Genomic DNA, 20,074 nt, shown 5'->3' with positions numbered 1-20,074 from the left:
TATGAGTCGACTACAGTTGTACTTTCTTGTTCCAAGTTTGGCTTCATTAATTTCTACAGTGTGTCCTGGGCCACCAAGTTTCTCACTATTTTTTTCAGTCCAGAATACACAGACTTATAAATAAAAAAGTTACGATTTTATACACTTTATATATTATTACTTTTAAAATACACAATATTTTTATAAAAATATTAAAAAGTAATTACTTCTCTGCAGAAATTGAACCAATCTACAACCGTGGCCGATGCAACACCAGTTTCTGATTGTGTGTCATCTTGATGTGGATGCCTTAGCATTAAAAAATAAGCAACAATTTTGCATGTTGTGGCCACGTCAAGTGGCCACCAACTTTGCATTTTTTTTTAAACTGCACCGTTTTGTGACACGTTTTTTTGTGCACATTCTTTATATAGTATTGTTTTTAACATCGATACATTAATGTTTCTTTATTGATGGTAATATCATTACCACTACACGTAATTGTAGATACCAAGACATGATGCTGGATTAAAAAATCTATTAACTTTTCGTTATCGTGTGTTAAATAACCGAAATCGAGCAGTCCCAACATGTTGCGTTGTGATTTGTAGCAACAATGGTAGTAACAATAACATCCTTGCTCATTTATTTTAGTGGCTGTTTAAATTTTGCGCATTCGAATGTAATAAAAAGTAATTAAAAGACAGAGAAGTCCCATCTTACTAATCTTTTCAGTATTTATTATTTTTAGTATATGTAGACTCATTTATTTAGTAAGACGAAGATTTAACATGTATATTCATTATTAGGTACCATTAGAATACAAGGGAATCATTACAAGTGCACACACATTTGAAATTCGCGCATTTTTTGCATGGCTTGTATTAGACAAAAGTATTGTTCCTTTTGTCCGTTCTGGGTCTATTTTGGAACAAACCCAAGCAGACGTATCTTTGGGTTAAGATAAAGGACCTCCGGAAGTGGATCGTAGAACAGGAAGTTAACTACTCATTGTGCCCTGAGCGACTCTGAAGTGAACTAGAGACCATTTGGATCGTTATAAAAAGAACACGACATTTGTTTCTTGATGTATGTTAATTATATTATGAGTTCTTCATCCTTATCATCATCATCATCATCATCCGATTCATCGGAATCTATCGGTCAGGAAATGTTTTTCGATTCTTTTTCGTCTTTTGAAGACGAAAATAACAGACATTGTATAAAAAATTTTTGAAGCTGTCTGTTACGGAAGAACGTTCAGATTGTGGATGTAAACAAAATAATGTAATTATGCATTGTGAAAGCGTGGGGGAGGGGGCATGAAGTAAAGTCACCGATGAATTATTTTTCTCCTAAATTTCATTATTCTTGATTATGGTAATCACGAAGGAGATTTTGAAAAGTACGCGAGCTACCCGGTGTCTCATGACACGAGTCGCATGGACTCGTGGCCGTCAAGCCCCTTATAATCAACGACCTCGTGAGTAGTATAGGGGAAGCCATGGGGCGTCAAAACAAACCTCCACTCCTCACCCTTACAGCGGGGGGTGTCTTCCCCCCTGTCCTCCCTGACTGGGGCAGCCATGGTGCATCAAAACAAACCCGAACTCCTTCCTCGGACTGATGTCAAACCTAACCCCCACTCTTCCTTCGACTGGTGTCAAACCTTGCAGCCGCCAGCAGGAGCCGACGCTGCACCGATCCGAGACCTCCGAATCAACGTGGCGAGGATAGACGAGGCGCCTAAACAAACGTTGACACCGAAGCCGACGCCGACACCGAGGCCGACACCGACGCCGAGGACAACGCCGACGCCGACGTCGAGGACGACGCCGACGCCGAGTCCGACGCCCGACTCGGACATATCAACACAACCAGCAAGCCAGGCACCGACGGTCGAGCCGTGGGAGGATGACTCACCGGTTCCGCCGACTCAGCCGGCAGCTCAGTTCGATGGAGGGGACGAGGGGGATCCCGACGTACTAGGATCCCAGTATCCTATTACGTCACACTGTGACTCACTAGAAACTAAACTCTGTGCGCGCAAAGACGATAAACCGTGCAGTGTAATTTTAAGTTTAGATACGTAAGATTAATTATTAAGTATAGATATATATATATATATCTATAGTGTGTGTGTTATGATACATAGATTAAGTCACATAAACATATTTTATATTGTATTAAGTATACTCGCAGCGGCGAGACCGCGTAGCATTATTATTGCGTTAAATTCGCGTTAGATTTATTAATAATAGTATATTCATTGATTGTGTTTGCAGCGGCAAAGACCGCATATTATATTTAACGTTAGCAGTAAAGTCACATTATATATTGTGATAATATTTTCAGTATTCATTATATTTACTTTGTTATAGCGGCAAGACCGCATATATGGTTTGTTTAACATTAAATTCACTTTTCTTGTAATAATAGATACTAATCTTAAGCTTGTTCATAACGGCAAGACCGTACCATTTCATATTATATGTATTTAATCATATTCTCTTAATATTTAGTATTAGATATGCGTTAGCGGCAAATCCGCATAAGTTTTGTAAAGATTATTATATTCATACGAAGTTTGTTACTGCAACAGCGAAAACCGCGTCATATATATATATATATTTTATAAAGGTTTATATGCTCATGTTAATTAATGTTCATATTTTTGTATACGACAAGCGTCGTGATAGTAAGCGGCGCATTTCGAGCGCAACAGCGCGTATATTATATTCATTTATTTGTGCGTGCAAATAAACGCGTTAAAGCCCGATTAAAACATTCTATCCGTGATACGCTGAGCCGTGCGAGCATGCGTGAGAGAGAGAGAGAGTGAGCGGCGTGCGTGCATGCATAATTAATTATAAGTTCACATTTGCAGTAAACGGCAATGCCGTAAATAAAGTTTTATTGAATTATATATTATATCTTATTTGTCACGTTCCGAAAAACGTCACTAGTAAACTCCTGTACTCTTCCTAGATAGAGACAGACATAGCCGAGGACCGCGAGCGGCATAAGACCCATGAGGATCAGGCAGCCGGCGTTTTGACAGATTGAGGTTAGGTTGCCCATGGTCATACATACGCGATACGATTATCATGTACGCGAGACGCATAGATCGCGAGATAACGCTCGAGATTCCCCAGACAGTAGTCCTCTACTTTAATATCCGATGGTGGAATACAATTTACCACCTGTTTATAACAATAACAATATCGGAAGGACCGGAGGGAATCGCGACCGTTCTCTGGCAGGTTTACGACGCTACCACAAGCGAACCGGAACGTTTCACGTAACCAACGCATAATTCTGCGTTAATCAATATTATACATTAATTATTAAGTGACGCTTAAGGCGCGTTCACTTCATAAGTGACACAGGTCCCTGGTTTCGTTTAACGCGCATATCGCTTGACGCGAGCGCATGTTCTTTCATTATTTTATGTTGTTTAATGCCAATTTGGGCGATACATTTAATTTAAACGATAATTAATCGTTTTCGGACCTTAAGCCGTAAAGGCAGTCCGTGTGAACGGACCTGTGCCACCAATAGCGTTGCGGCATTACTCGCTCGACGCTGTGGATTTCTAACGCAGTGCGCATGCGGTGCCACAGCATCCGAGCGAGAACGAGAGTGAGTACGAGTGAGATACCATTCGATGCTCACCGATTGGCGACAGACTACAGCCTGACAACAACAAGCCAATCGGGGTGCACCGAGTGGTAGGGATGCATGGGAACAAGCGGCTCAGCGTCCCGACGCTAAAAAAGTCTGCAACGAGACGTCTTGGGAGACGGACGTGCGTGCGTGTTCGTTTTCCCGCGCGTTCTTGTTAACGTATAATTACGTGTCTAGTGCATAGGCAGTAACGGGCGGGACTAATTATTGTACGCGATACCACCCGCGAGCCTTGCCAGCAGATTCTTTCCGCGCTGTAATTAATCGCGAGCGCGTAATAAAATCGCGAGGTCTACGTGCGCTGTGCGAGAGGCGACGCGTGGACAAGTGAATCGCGACACACGCGTGGGCGATTAGAAGCCGCAGTGTGAGTGTGTGCGCGAATGTATCAATAAATCGAGTTGTGTGAAAACCCTGAAGCCTTTAATTATTCGTGCGACCCAAAATTCCCATCCTGGGCGAGCATTCGTTAGTGGCGGGAGATTGCGTCATCCGACGCGCACCACATAGCGAGACGTCCCAGAGGATTCTATCAACGCGGGGGTCCCAGCCAAGTCTGAGCGGACGTAAACAACGAGGACTTCCGCATTCCAAAGCCGTGTAGGCGTATCACATCATCCGGCCGATAAGACGAGAGGGCCGTGACCACACCCTGGCGGCGGGGCTGTACACCGACCTGGCGACCGTGTAAAGTAAGGAATCTTCGGAAATATTAAGATTCTCTAAGAATTTATATATTCTGTGAGCATGTTCGGTCACAACCTAACCCCCCTTTCCCCCGTCTGGATCTGGTGGGGAAGACTAGACGCTGTGACGTCACGAATTTGAACGACGCGTTTTGATTGGCACCCCATGGCTGCCCCGAGCCTTGAATGAGTACCCTGAGTTTGTGTCTTCACGATTTTGAACGGAGGGTTATGATTGGATACTCCATGGCTGCCCCGAGTCTTGATTGGCACTCCATGGCTGCCCCGAGCCTTGATTGGCTGCCCTGAGTATACTACTGGATTTTGAATAGGAAAAGCAGATCTTAGTGCCGAGCGTTTTACCCAGCGGGGGTGCGGTTCGGCCAGGTACGAGTTTTTGTAAACGGATCAATAGGTTTATAGGTCAAGTATACTATGTAAGTGCGAGAGAGAGAACTTTTTGCTATTATGTAGTGATACCTAAGGTAAAAACAGATGTGAGTATAATTTTTGACTCGGATATAGGAAAGAGTTATATATTATAGAGTGGAAGCGAGAAAGAAATAGACATTGCTTAAAATTACAAATAAAATATTTATTAATATAGCTTACTTTCTAGGAATACAAAATTGTACATGGCAGCACGCTTAAGGTTTTACACATTTTTTTATTTCTTTACACGAAAAAATTTTATTAAATATTTTTATTATTTGTCTGTCGTTGAGCTCACAATCGGAAGAAAATAAATTGAGAAACCGATTAAGATTATAACCACGAGACATAAAATATAGAAAAACACAGCAGTATTACCCGCAAATTTGTGAGAGTAATCCTTGTAGAGGCACGGTGTTCCATCGGTACTTCGCTGAGTTTCGTCGCAGTCGTAGGAGGAATCTGGAGTCCAAGGGTGGTAATCCGTAGCTATCGAAATATGTTCCTATTCCGCGTTCATCATAAAATGCGACCCAATGTTCGCCAGGTTGATTGTGATTGTCTGTGTTAGCGACGATTGCTGTCGATCTCGTCCACACCCTTGGTAGTCCGTCTGCAGGATAGACATACTTGGCATTCAGTTGTCGCAACGCACGTAAAATTTCCAGTAAATTCATACGAAGGCAACGACCGGGAGAGTGGAATCGTTTGCGTAATTTCTGGATTCTCTTTAGCCGTGCGTTCGTTTTCTTTCTCTTCATCTGTTGTCGGATCTTCGAGTTTTACTTCTACGTTTTATACGATTTCTTCTTCTTCTTCCTCTTTTTCTTCGTCGACGACGACGTCGTTAGTCGAGAGACTGGCGTGACTCGAGTTTCGGCTGGATGGCTCGTTTAAACAACGTTTTAATTTGTGAGCGTTACGTAACGCACAATGAAATTTTGCGTTAGCTCGAAGTCCGTGATGAGTACAGCGGTGACCGTACTCGTCGACATCAGGCAAATATTTGTATGCCGGAGAATCTGCTTCCAGATTATATATGTTTCTGGAGAGAAGATCACGCAAGTAACTTGCTTTTTCATGGCCTCTGGTAAAGATGCAGCGAGCCCAGCGGGTAATGTCACGTAGTTGGCTTACAAAAAACTTGGGATTAGCTTCACCGTCGAACCACTCGATACCGTGGTAATTCTGTGAAAGCCAATTGTTTTCACGTCTTGAACTTTCGGGTAATTCTTCAAACGAGAAAGGAGGCAGTGTAATCCAATGGCCGATGATTGGTGCGTCGAATGCGACAACTGCGATCTCTTTAGGAATAAATTTTCCCTCGCTATCCCGAAAGCCTTGGATGTTAATAACTATGTCCATGGTTATAGTCAACAGCTTGCTTGCTTCACTCTTTTTGTCGATGTGGCTGTCTTCGTGTCTCGTAGGAAACTGATTTTGAAACTGATCTTCTTGGTATGATTTTAAAAATATCAGCGAAAAAGTGCGTTGTTAGCGTTGGTGGGGTTAATTGATGATAGTACTGCTGAAGGTAGTGGTGGTGGTGGTGGCGAGGTTATAATTTTTTTCACACGATTTTACCGATTATCAGACATAAAGTCTAGCCGGAAAAGTCGACGATAATTTGACGAGAAGAGTCGATTTCTAGAACATTATCAAATTCGGCATAAACGATACAGTTAACAGACGTGAATAATGCCCTTGCGAATCGTACTTCTAATCGTAGACTGCCATGTTTTACGAGATTCCAATGTCCGGCACAATTTGCGGATAAATCGGGAGTGAGATCGAAAGCGAAAAGTGTATATCCATCGGCATAATCGTTTCTACTTATAGAATTACCCTCGTTCAAAAAGTGAATGCCAGTTCCGGAAAAGAGCGTATAATAGGCTTCGACGTAAAGCGGTTCGTCTTTCGAGAAGTTCGGCTGTAGCGGTCTACTAGGAATTTGTACACCGTCGACGTATAGCGAAAAGAAATTTATATCGTAGTTTTTGAAATTAAACGGATTTAATTTTTTATCTCCGTTAAACGCTCTGTTATCTACAAACCGACAATTACGCGTTTCGGTAGTTGACCGAGGATCACGTTATCTATCGATTCTCCTACGAACTCGGAGTGTATCGTGAACGTTTTAACCTCTACTCTCGTTAGAGGATACTTGGCAGTTGTCTTACTCAACATTTTAGCGTGAGCGAGTAATACACCGGGGCTTACTTTTGCTCTTCTTACGAGTAAACTAGCGTCTAAAATACGAATTTTTGACGTGGAACTAGATTCCATTAGACAGAAAGAATCTTTCGAGCGTACGAGCCTCATTCTAACTTCTACTCCGTTAATTAAAAATTTATCCCGATTAAAAACATCGCAGTGAAGATGACCTAAGAGATTTAACTCCTGTTCTGCCTGAATATAACGCGCTCGTCTCACGAGAGCGTTATTTGTTGTCGCGGAATCTACGTGAGTGTCCATGAGACCGGGCGTATCCATGTCCCATAGACACGTTGTCAGATGAGAGGATTTTGCGGGAGAAGCATAGTTTAATAGTGCCTCGATGTATGCACAATACGCGTAAGCGTTGTTTGGAGGTGACAGGAGTTTCTGATTAAAATATACGTCAATTTGATTGAACATGGAATGTAACAAATGATTTACAGGGCCTACTTTGAGTATGAAGTCACTGGGTGTCGTATCTTTCTCCCCACCGGCGAGAGGAGTGGTTTCTACGCGTAGCCGAATACTTAACATGGTATGCGTGAGATCTAAGTAATCTTCCCCGTGACCGGGTATGACAAATTTTATAGGTGCATCGTTGGCGAGTGATGTCACAGGCTTGTAATAAATACATTGCGAACTCTCTATGCTGGTTTGAGTGGGAGGTAATGAGAAGAGATCAAGTTCACTCTTTAAGCACTCGCTGGAATGAGTGTGAAGAAAAGACATGTTTATTTCTCGCGCAGAGTTTTGACGTCAATTAAGAGAATATATCGGATACTCCACGCTTCTTACTAACACGACGACGACGATTCGTAGTGGAAGTCTTTTTATTTTTGCCTCTTACCGAACTTTTTTTTCGTCAATCTTTTAACCGTTTTTTTCTTCCGCCTACTGTTTTTTTGTTTTCTTTTTGCTTGTCCGACGTTTACGCGATGCCGACTTTGTTGCCGCGAAGCGACCAGTGTGACTAACGAAGGGGAACTGAAGCGGCAGCTTTTTCGACGATATTTTATATCCCGATCCCTTCATTAGATTTTTAATTTTTTCTTCTGCTTTTCTTTTGAGATTTCCTCGAGATTCTTTGAATCGATTTCTGAGTGCCTCCTTCAAAGGAGTATTATTTTCAACGTCGTCTATCACGTTAATACCTGCACGTAAAGCTTCTTTACCGATCGCACGTACACCTTTATTCAAGTAAGGAAGTGCCTTTCTGAATAATCCACCGAGAAAACTCCCGATTCCGTGTCCGCGCTAATATGGCGAACCGACGAAAACTCGTGGTATCCCTCCCCCACGACCGTCTGCTGAATTATAATATTCTTCCTCCTCTGGTATTATATTAATGACTTATTAATTTTTACTTTTAACGTTCAAGTTACTGATAACGTCTAAAGTGCAACGTCACCGTTAATTGAAATGGATTACGTTCCGGATTGAAATGGTATACTTTGCGACGTAGCTTTCCTTCGGGAACCATCAGGTCCGAGGGGCTACGTCCAATTAACAATAATAATTTCTTTAACAGTTCGCGGGTAACGCTTCCTCGCGGTAAACGAAATCGGTAACTTTCGAAAACGGTAGCCTGTTTGAACAATAACTCCAAAATGCTCTAATTTTCTGGGCGCCAGGCGCGGATTTCCGCGCCACACAACAATTAACGATAAGTCGGTAGCCAGATAGGAAGCGTTACTAATGCCGATAGCTCTTTTCTCGACGGGGTAGAGGGGCGTGGTTCTTTAGTGTACAGGAGGGGGGGTGGAGAGCTCGTATCGAGGCAGGTCGTAGAAGAGAATCGGTACACAATTGTCAATTAAATATCAAATTTGAAAATATATTTTGTTAAAGATTAAGGAGTATGGTGTCAACGAAAATCGTGGATCTTACTCCACTTAATAAAATTTCGTAAATTCACAGAGATGCGGTTAAGACGGAAGCCGGAAGTCGGCACAAAGAGAATGCGGAAACTTTAGATTTACTTTACGAGGCGGGAGGCCGTCGAGGCTCTCCGCTCGTCAATCACAACAATTATAATATGTTCGAGATCGGTATTCGCGGTAATAAAGAACGCAATTATTAATTGCGTTACAAAATGACTGTCGGTGTCGGCTTTGTCCGAGAGGGATGTACTTAATAACTAAATATTCGGGCCGGTCGGTCCGATCTTTCGTGCGGCCACGAGACTCTACTTTGTATTCCTCAACACTAATAAATAAACAACAGCAAAAACGGTATTGGATTCGGGATCACCGGTAACACGACAAGAAACGATATCCCTTATCCGGTCTCGCACGAAAGTCGACCGCCTTACCGAATCTTACTGAATTCCGCGTGGCTGCCGAGTGATGGCCTTACAAAAATCTCAAAATCCTCGTCCGCCGAAGTCGATAGTACGGAGCTGGTCCTCTGTGATACGCCTTATCGCACTGTCTACCGAACAGTGAGGAGCCCCTGTCCCGCGCCGGCCGGCTCGAGCCGTCGCGCATGCGCGGACGCTCTTCGATTCCCAATAGATGGATCCACGTGACTCGCGTGATCCTCGATCCAGCGCCGCGCTGCTTCATCTCTCGAAATGTCCATGATGAGCGCGTGCTCCATAAGTGCGATCCCTTTTGCCGCGCCGTTTCGGTTGGTCCGGCTGGCCAGGCCGCGACCAATCCGACCTTGGTAGCTGGCGGTTGACATGGCTGTGGCCGCTCTTCCGGTCTGCAGCCCGGTGGCGCGTGCCCACGGCGTGATCCTTGCCGGGAGTCGTCGTGCCTCCGTGCTGTAATTCGGCGCGGTCGGTACTCTTGGCTCAGGGACGGCAACGCGCTGCGGGGCCCGACGCACGGCTCGGCGGGGAAACTCCTTGAGGGGCGCTCCTTCCACTGTCGATTGTTCCCAGCAGAATTCCCACGACGGCTGCTCCTCAGTCGCCCTTGGCACACTCTTTAGATGAGCCCGCACTCGGCGCCCTTACTTTAAATGATTGGCAACAACAATCGGAAAACGGTATCGCGGAAGCTAAAAATCAAAAGAAAATAAAATAACAGAGCCGTATCCCCCTCGGCTCAGCGAGGAGTCGCCCCCGACCGACCCCCTCGGTCAGTCTTATGCCCTTGGGACGCGCGCGCCGGACGCGCCACGTCACAACTTTTACCAAGTGCGTCTTTTATATCTATTTCGATCGTACGAAAATTCGTTTTTCGTAAAGGTATGTAATGAAGGAGAAAAATATGTCGTCTGATTCGCACCGTACGTGTAATTAAACGCCTCCAATGGTATCGGAACTATTCGAAGAAGAAGTGACTTGACATCACCGGTTATGTAAGGTTCGTAAATATCGCAATAAACGAACGTTTTATCGGAGATTCCTCATATCAGACTATGAGGTTCTTTACTCCAGAAAGCCAAATCAGGTTTACTAATGATAAGAAATTTTGCTGTATAGAAATCTTTTGTGGAATTAGGTTTCAATGCCGTGAGCTCTGTGTAAAAATATCCATTCTTGGAAAGCAGCATGTTTCCGCAACCGAATATTTTCAAAAGATTGTCGGAAACGTTTAAATAATGATTTTTTCACATTTGTTTGCACATTGGAGGCTGATAAAAGTTTTAAATCCTTCCTCTGTACAAGCTTTAAAATGAAAATGCGAGCCGGCCTTTCTACACGCGGAATTAATTGTGGAATAAAGTTCGTTGATATCTTTGTAAATACCATTTGGTATTACAGCTTCAGTCGATGTTAACTTAATGTCTTTCTTGTCTTTGTCCTTCGGATCAATATCGACGAATTTGAGGGTGTTTTCCCCGTGATTTATATGGAGGAAAGTATTAGGAAATTGAATCTCACTAAGCCCGACTTCCCATTCGCCATGCAAAGATAAAGTCTGTGGTAATTGTGTGGTGAAAGATGACGTCTTATTATGCGGAAAATGACGCATGCTGCTATTGCTCGGAAGAACGATGTAAAATTGGTCCTCACGCATCTTAAAGAGTGATTAAATTCGAAGCGGGTATCCAACTGTCGAACTTACTGGGATAACCACGCCAGTGAACCAGCACCTGCTTATTTTTCCCGTAGCCTCTACTTTTTATTACTCGATCGACGATAAACTCGTCCTCCCGCAAATTCTTCTGAGTGGCACCCGTTTGGCCACGTCAATATTGGCCACGGTCCCAATTGGCCACGTCAATATTGACCACGTCAATATTGACCACGTCAATATTGGCCACGTCATTATTGACCACAATCCCGATTGACCACGGGGTGGATTGGCCACGTCATTATTGGCCACGCGTCATTATTGACCACGTCAATATTGGCCACGTCATTATTGACCACAATCCCGATTGACCACGGGGTGGATTGGCCACGTCATTATTGGCCACGTCATTATTGGCCACGCGTCATTATTGACCACGTCAATATTAATCAATTTTTTTGCTTAGCGTGGAAAGTTGCAAACCCATGTGGTGGAGAGAAATGCTTTGCACACACACACACACACACACACACACACACACACACACACACACACACACACACACACGGGGGGGGGTTGCAAGGGGGGCCTTCGGCCCCCCCTCCCGCACCCACCCCGTCCAAGTCGCAAACCCATATCCAGTAATGACGTGGGCAATAGTGACGCGTGGTCAATAATGACGCGTGGGCAATAATGACGTGGTCAATATTGACGCGTGGCCAATATTGACGTGGTCATTATTGACGTGGGCAATATTGACGTGGTCAATAATGACGCGTGGCCAATAATGACGTGGCCAATAATAACGCGTGGCCAATAAAGACGCGTGGGCAATAATGACGTGGGCAATAATGACGCGTGGGCAATAATGACGTGGGCAATAATGACGCGTGGGCAATAATGACGTGGGCAATAATGACGCGTGGCCAATATTGACGTGGCCATTATTGACGTGGGCAATATCACGCGTGGCCAATATTGACGTGGCCAATATTGACGTGGTCAATAATGACGCGTGGCCAATAATGACGTGGCCAATCCACCCCGTGGTCAATCGTGATCGTGGTCAATAATGACGTGGCCAATATTGACGTGGTCAATATTGACGTGGCCAATATTGACGTGGCCAATCGGGACCGTGGCCAATATTGACGTGAGCAAACGGGTCGCTCCCATTCTTCTCGACTCGAGCTAATTCCTGTTCATAAAAAATACCGTCTATGACTTCACCCGCTAAATCACTCAGTTCGTATACGCGAGGTTTTCGCCACTCGAGAACACGGTGAATACGAAATATCTTTTTGCTCCAACCTGCCTCGTATCCTTTCTCGAAGGTAGCTTTTGCTCTACTGACGCGAATGAGATCTCCAACGCGGTATTTAGCTTTACGACTTTGATTTTTAACGTTCCATCGACGAAATATTTTTTCATGCGATTCGTGCGTTTTCTCTCGTCACGATCGTCGGTTGCATTTTGATGGAAGAATGACGGGTATGGTTGTACGCACAAACGATATCTTGCAAAACGTCAATGTAACGTCGTGTATTTTTATGCGTAAAGTACTGCCACATTCTCTCCTTCAACGACCTATTAAAACGTTCAACGATCGCGGCCTTGATGTCGGAATTACGCGTTACTCGAAAACGGATATCGTTTTCTTTCAAAAACTTTTGCACTGTTTGCGCGACAAATTCTTTGCCTTTGTCCGTTTGCAGGTATACGAGTGAGCGTCCTTCGCTTCTCGAGAGTACACGTTGAAAAGCTTTTATTATGCTATTGCTCGTTTCGTCCCGCTACGGCTCTACCCAGACAAATTTACTGAGCACATCGATAATCACGAGTAGATAAGAATATCCGTCATTGTAACTTTTGAGATTCCGCAGTTCGATCAAATCGGCTTCCCACACGTCGATATTTGTTACATTGTAATGCAGACGTGGAAACTTTCGCCGCAAAGGTCTGTGTAGCGTGTACACGTCTTGTGATTGGAGCCAGCGCGTGACTTCGTTACGCGAAAAATCTGGTTTAACAGCACGTGTTAGATTATCTACAGCGGAATAACCCGCGTAATGCGTCGGATCGTAATAGATTTTTTCAAGTTCTGACATTATTGCTTCTTCACCGTACTCCAATTGAGTAAGCGCCTTTTTGGAGGCAAACGTGTTATATTAGGCGTGGAACTCGCAAAAGACTGTGATCTCACGTTTATTGAAGATCCGTAGACTGCTTTTAATAATTCTTTATTTCCCACCAGTGCCGTACATGTATTTAAGCTACGCAGTAATCGGACGAACTGATCTCTTCCCGTTGCTTTCACGGTTTTTTTTTCACGCACCGCGTCGTTTATCAGTTCGGTTATATCGGAATCTTTCACGACGTTGCCGTCTATAGTCACGATACTCTTCTCGTTCCAATTTAATCTGTCGGGTACCGCTTCGTCTTGCAAATGACGCATTAGCATACGAGCTTGTGTGCGATAAGTTTTCGGGACCGTTTCCACTATTTTTTCGACACTTTTTAACACATGAATATTACGAATTACTTTTCGGGTTTTTTCCTTTACAGTATCTATGTCACTAGTCCGGGGATGTTTGCCGGAAATTGGCGAAGTTTCGTGAAATACGATTTGTTGAGATTTAACTTGTGACTGCGAACATGAAGTCACGCTTTGTATGCGTGAAAGCGGCTCGCTGTTTCCTTGCAGGGAGGGGAGAATTTGAGAAGGAAGAATTTACCGGTCCCTGAGTAAAATCAGTATAGAACAATTTGTCGAGAACAACGTTAGCCTAGCTGAGCCGCTACTGAACAAATTAATTTAAGTTATTAAGTTGTGAGACGGGAAAAACCCAGTATTAATAATATAAGTTTATAGTAATAATTATAGTGTCATTAACAAATTTTATGTAACTTGACCAGCTTCGCGTGGAGCTTCAGATCGCTACTCGCAGCGCTCTGAATAATGTACACCTAAATAAACCAGCACAATTATCTACAAAGTTAACGTCTAACATAATGGTCCTTCGAGCCGGATAGAGTGCGCGATTGGAAAGGCGGTCGTGATAAATCGCAGGTACGAATATACGCTGGTCAAGCTTACGAAACTCATAAGCAACTGTATTCAACAATCATTAACGATTTTTTACGATTATTCACGAGTAAAATCAGACAATTAACCAATTATCAATTTACAATTTCGAATCGCGCCGTTGGGGTGTTGTTATCGGTTGACTTCCGATCATCGTCGAATGGCGTGATACGCGTTGAGCGGTCTGTCCTTGGCTCCCTTGCGCTCTCAATATAAGCAAGAGAAAAATTACCGAGTGAAGCGAGTGATACAGTACAGTCAACTTCAAACTTCAAAATGAGTATGGAAAAACTCCGGAAGCAGCGAAGTTTGCTGAAGGGAAAAATGACTACCATCAGAAACTTCATCATCAAGGCCACGACTGAGACAGCGCCCGAGGAGGTCACAGCACGTCTTCAGGCTGTGGAAGAAATATACACAAGATTCCAGGGAATATCAGAGCAAATCCTGACCATTGACGAGGCCGATCCTGCTGATCAGGCCGAAGACAATGAATTCGATGAACGATATTACAGCACTAAAGCAGCCTTAGCACAATTATTGGACAAGCTCAAGCCACGGTCGGGGGAACCGTCGGTCAGCGGCACACGCGGTTCAGCAGGCGATACAAAAATAATGCAAATCTTGGAACAACAAGCAAATCTAATACAAAAATTAGCTGAGCGTAATGACAATGAAACGCTGGCGCGCACACTGGAGCATCAAGGTCAATTGCTGGAAAGAGTGAACACGCAGTCAAGCACGTCCGTACGAGAAGCTCATGTAAAATTACCAACAATGAAATTACCAACATTCGATGGAAATATAGAGGAGTGGAAGAGATACTCCGACACATTCAAGACACTGATTCATGACAGCGAGTTATCCGACGTGCAGAAACATCAATATCTTGTCGGATCATTGAGCGGTTCAGCGGCTAAGATTATTGAGTTCATCGAAATCTCTGGAGACAATTATTTCATTGACTGGGAATTATTAAGGGAACGATACGACGACAAAAAGGGTATCAAGAAACGACACATGCAATGCTTACTAAACGAGCTACCTAAAATAAGGCAAGAATCGGCGGACACGATACAGGAATTGGTGGATCACGTGCAAAAACATTTGCGAGTATTGCAAGCAATGAAGCTTCCCACAGACCAATGGGGAGATATAATAATTTTTCTCATCGAGAAGAACTTGGACAGCACGACTAGAAGACGCTGGGAAGAACATATTGAGGATAAGGAAAACATAACGACAAGTACAATGATGGAATTTCTTCGGCGGCATAGCCAGCTGTTGCGACGGGCGGCTGATGATAGCGAGACTGGCACGTCAAGAAACAGTGTCGGCAAGGACAATTCAGACAAACAGCGAACAACAAGCACGAAGGTACGAAACAATGCGGCACTGGCAACAACAACGCGGGAAGGAAGATGTTATCTTTGTCAAGGACAGCATCTCATTTACGGTTGTGCGGGTTTCTTGAATTTGTCTGTCGAGGATCGAATCAAGGAAATCAAGCGGTTGCGACTTTGTCTGAATTGCCTGCGACCGGATCATTTCTCTAGACATTGCAGGTCCAGTTCCTGTAGGGAATGCGGCGAGCGGCACAATACGCTATGTCACATAAAGAGACGACCACTCGGTTCATCGGCGGAGTTGACGAGGAGTTCATCAGAGGATTCGAGCGAGGCATCCGTTGGTGCCACGCTTTGCTCGATGGCGAGTACCGAGGGCAGGTTGAGGACGATCGACCTTAGATCATCTGAAGGTGCATACCATCAGCGTGTTAAGGACCAGCGTAAGCGTATCTTAATGGCAACGGCCATCGTGAATGTTGCAACGGCGAGCGGCGATCTTAAATTGCGAGTACTATTAGATAGCGCGAGCGAGCTCAATTTTGTCACGTCTGCAGCATGCAGGAGATTGAATTTGAATTTAGATAACATTCAAGAACATATCAGTGGGTTGAGCGATATGAAATGTACGATAAATCACGGTTGTAGACTTTCAATCAATTCGCGAATGTCAAATTTCAATTTAAATTTATATTGTTTAGTAGTTCCTCAAGTGACTAAGAATCTGCCGTCGTTCTCAATCCAATCATCAAAGCTATTAATTCCTGAAAATCTTAAATTAGCTGATCCGTTATTTTTCAAGCCGGGTTAGATCGATGCACTTATTGGTGGCGAATTCTTTTTGCAGTTGTTAGACCACGGGAGAATTGAGCTCGGTAACGGTTTGCCGATTTTGCAGAGCACAAAGTTCGGATGGATTATCGCGGGCTCAGTACCATCACATTTGATCGTCAGTCGTGCGACCGATCGTCCGTTGCCGAGCAATCAAGGGTGTTTATTAATTCAGCAGGAATCGATCGAGGATACGATAAAAAGATTTTGGGAATTGGAAGAATACCGCGATAACAAGAAGCGATTATCTAGGGAAGAAGAAAGCTGTGAAAATCATTTCATAAACACAACAAGTCGAGACGCGTTGTCCGGACGGTTTGTCGTGCGACTGCCCTTTCGTGAAAACAAGCGTCTGTTGGGTCGATCGAGAGACATCGCAGTGAAACGATTAGAGTATTTAGAACGTAAATTTCAGAGAAATCCAGAATTTCGCGATCGATATGCCGAGTTTATGCGCGAATACGTTAACTTAAATCACATGTCTATTTGTGAAACCGACAATGCTTCGAACGCAGTATATTTACCGCATCACGGCGTGGTGCGCGAGTCAAGTCTAACAACAAAACTACGAGTGGTATTCGACGCATCCGCAAAAACCACTTCCGGTATTTCGCTAAATGACACATTAATGGTAGGAGCAACCTTACAGGATAGCATAATTGACATTGTTATGCGTTTTCGTCTGCCGGCCGTCGCAATTACCGCAGATTTACAAAAAATGTATCGGCAAATATTGTTACATTCAAATGATCGCGACTATCAAAGAATTTTATGGCGTTTTTCTCCGAGCGACCCGATAGGCGAATACAGACTAAATACAGTTACCTATGGTCAGGCATGCGCGCCATTCTTGGCTGTTCGTTGCGTGCAGCAGTTAGCGAGGGACGAAGGTGCTCAATTCAGCAATGCATCAGGAGTATTATTGAATGATCTATACATTGATGATATCATAACGGGAGTCGATTGCGAAAATCAAGCGGTAGAGCTAGTTGCACAGCTTGAGGCATTGCTGAATAAGGGAGGATTTAGGCCTCACAAATGGCGTACAAATAGCGAAAAATTACTACGAGACTTGCGAGCGAACAATCGAGCGGAGGAGTCGTCAGCGCTAGCGATCGAGTCGGGCACTATAAAGACGTTAGGATTAAATTGGTGTCCGAAGGCGGACATGTTTCAATTTTCAATGGATTTTGTGAAGAGTCCCGTTTCAACTAAGCGTGAGGTTCTCTCAACGATTTCAAGATTGTTTGATCCGCTTGGGATGGTCGGTCCTATATTGACTCGAGCAAAACTAATTATGCAGGAAACGTGGGTGTCGGATTTGGACTGGGACGAACCATTGACAGACAATCTTCGTAAGGCATGGGATGCGTATGTGGAGGATGTGCGTGGGGTCGGTTCGATCCGCGTACCGCGCAGAGTCATTCAATGCCCCAATGCGATGCGCTTCTGTTTACATGCATTTTGCGACGCGTCAATGAAAGCTTATGGAGCTTGCATTTACTTGCAGTCGAGCGATGGCAACGGTGGATCGAGTTCCCTTTTGTTATGTTCAAAATCGCGTGTGGCACCGGTCAAAAGTAAGACCATTACATTACCGAGGCTCGAATTGTGTGGCGCTGTTGTCCTGGTTAGATTGCTTCAGGGCGTGAAACGAGCCATCAAGATCAAGCTCGACGAAGTGCATGCATGGAGCGACTCTACGATAGCTCTTGCGTGGATCGCCGGCGATCCGTCGCGTCAAAAAACATTCGTTTCCAATCGAACAGCCGAAATACAGTCGGTTCTTCGGCCCGAGTATTGGCATCACGTCGACGGAGGTGAAAATCCCGCGGATCTAATTTCAAGAGGTACTGACTTGACGACTTTAAGACAGAGTAAAATTTGGTGGGAGGGCCCGAATTGGCTGTCGCGTTTTGCGGATTGTAAACGGCGAGAAGCACAGTCGCTAAGTCTTACCAATGAGGATGAAGAATTTATCCAGTCGGAACAGAAGTTGGTTAATCGAGTTTTCGTGAGCACCGGCGATGAAACTTCCGTCATGGATTCCTTGCTAAGAGGTCACTCTTCCTTATCTAAGGTCGAACGAGTCTTGGCATGGATAGTTAGATTCGGACGCAACGCGCGATTGAAGCATGATAAACGTAAGTTTGGACACATCTCCACAGCCGAGATTCGTGACGCGCACCTGTTGTTAATTATAGCAATACAAAAAACTCATTTTGCCGACGCGACGGCTAAATTAGTAGCGAGAAAGCCAATTACAACTAGTAGCAATTTACTATCGCTTAGTCCCTTTGTGGATGAAAGGGGAGTCCTCAGGGTGGGCGGTAGGATTCAGAATTCACAGTTACCATTTGAAACTAAACATCCAATTGTTTTACCGTCGAATAATAAATTTACGCAAATGTTATTTGAGAGAGAACACCGAAGATTGATGCATATAGGTCCACAAGCATTGTTATATTCGATTCGAGAGAAGTATTGGCCACTCAAGGGAAAAAACATCGCAAGGGGGATTGTACATAATTGCATAACTTGCTCCCGCAATAAACCAAGGCTGTTATCGCAAGTTATGGGACAATTGCCCGCGGACCGAGTAACGCCAAAACGACCGTTTTTTGTAATCGGAGTAGATTTTGCCGGGCCTATTACAACGCTACTCAATCGCGGCCGTGGAAGAAAAACGAACAAATCTTATATCTCACTATTTGTATGCTTTACAACCAAAGCAATACATCTCGAGGCGGTCAGCGATCTTAGTTCGGCGTCCTTTGTAGCCGCTTTGAGACGTTTTGCCGGACGTCGGGGTTACCCTCAGCGGATCTATTGTGATAACGCAACAAATTTCGTCGGGGCGAAAGGCGAGCTTACCGAGATGTATCAGTTAGTCGAAAAGGAAAATCGTGAAATAATGGATGAATTTTGCATTCCGAATAATGTGGATTGGAATTTTATTCCTCCGTCATCTCCTCACATGGGAGGACTATGGGAGGCCGGCGTGAAGTCGTGCAAATTTCACTTAAAGCGTGTCATCGGAGAAAGTTTATTAACGTTCGAGGAGTTAAGTACAGCATTAACACAGGTTGAGGCATGTTTGAATTCGCGTCCGATTTGCCGGATGCCATCGACAGCCGCGGATCTTCAACCTCTTACACCAGGACATTTTTTGATAGGTGGTCCGCTGGTTGCTCTTCCGGACATCGACGTGACCGATGTGCCAATTAACCGACTCGATCGCTGGCAGGCGGTTCAGAGAATTGCGCAAGATTTTTGGAAACGGTGGAGTAGAGAGTATTTAACCTCTCTGCAGGGTAAGACTAAATGGACTAGCGAGCGAAATAATTTGTTAATCAATGATATTGTTATGATTCAAGATAACAACGCGCCACCATTAAGATGGAAATTAGGAAGGGTTATAGAAACCCATAAGGGAACTGACAATAAAGTGCGTGTCGTAACTCTGAAAACAGCAAATGGAACCTGTAAGCGATCCATCAACAAATTGTGTAAACTTCCTGTATCCGACGCGGCAATGCATCCATGCCTATCATAAAATTGTAAGGATTAATTGTCATTAATGGTGGGCGGGATGTTGAGATTTAACTTGTGACTGCGAACATGAAGTCACGCTTTGTATGCGTGAAAGCGGCTCGCTGTTTCCTTGCAGGGAGGGGAGAATTTGAGAAGGAAGAATTTACCGGTCCCTGAGTAAAATCAGTATAGAACAATTTGTCGAGAACAACGTTAGCCTAGCTGAGCCGCTACTGAACAAATTAATTTAAGTTATTAAGTTGTGAGACGGGAAAAACCCAGTATTAATAATATAAGTTTATAGTAATA

At 44.1% G+C, this 20,074-nt stretch overlaps 2 protein-coding genes across 2 annotated transcripts; one reads left to right on the top strand and one right to left on the bottom strand.

The window, feature by feature from the left end:
- Positions 1-6,830: 6,830 nt before the first annotated feature.
- Positions 6,831-7,730, bottom strand: LOC118645346 (uncharacterized protein F54H12.2-like). The gene has a single exon (XM_036286219.1). It carries the CDS (start codon positions 7,728-7,730, stop codon positions 6,831-6,833), a length of 900 nt encoding a protein of 299 aa, XP_036142112.1.
- Positions 7,731-14,330: 6,600 nt separating this feature from the next.
- Positions 14,331-19,787, top strand: LOC118645345. Its single transcript, XM_036286218.1, has 2 exons — positions 14,331-15,911; positions 16,248-19,787. The coding sequence occupies exons 1-2, from the start codon at positions 14,331-14,333 to the stop codon at positions 19,785-19,787; spliced, it is 5,121 nt and encodes a 1,706-aa protein (XP_036142111.1).
- Positions 19,788-20,074: the final 287 nt, after the last annotated feature.

The sequence above is a fragment of the Monomorium pharaonis genome, chromosome 4 (assembly GCF_013373865.1).
Source record: "Monomorium pharaonis isolate MP-MQ-018 chromosome 4, ASM1337386v2, whole genome shotgun sequence".
NCBI classification, from domain to species: Eukaryota; Metazoa; Arthropoda; class Insecta; order Hymenoptera; family Formicidae; genus Monomorium; species Monomorium pharaonis.
The sequence above is the reverse complement of the archived record's forward strand: the minus strand, read 5'-3'. Positions and strand labels throughout refer to the sequence as shown.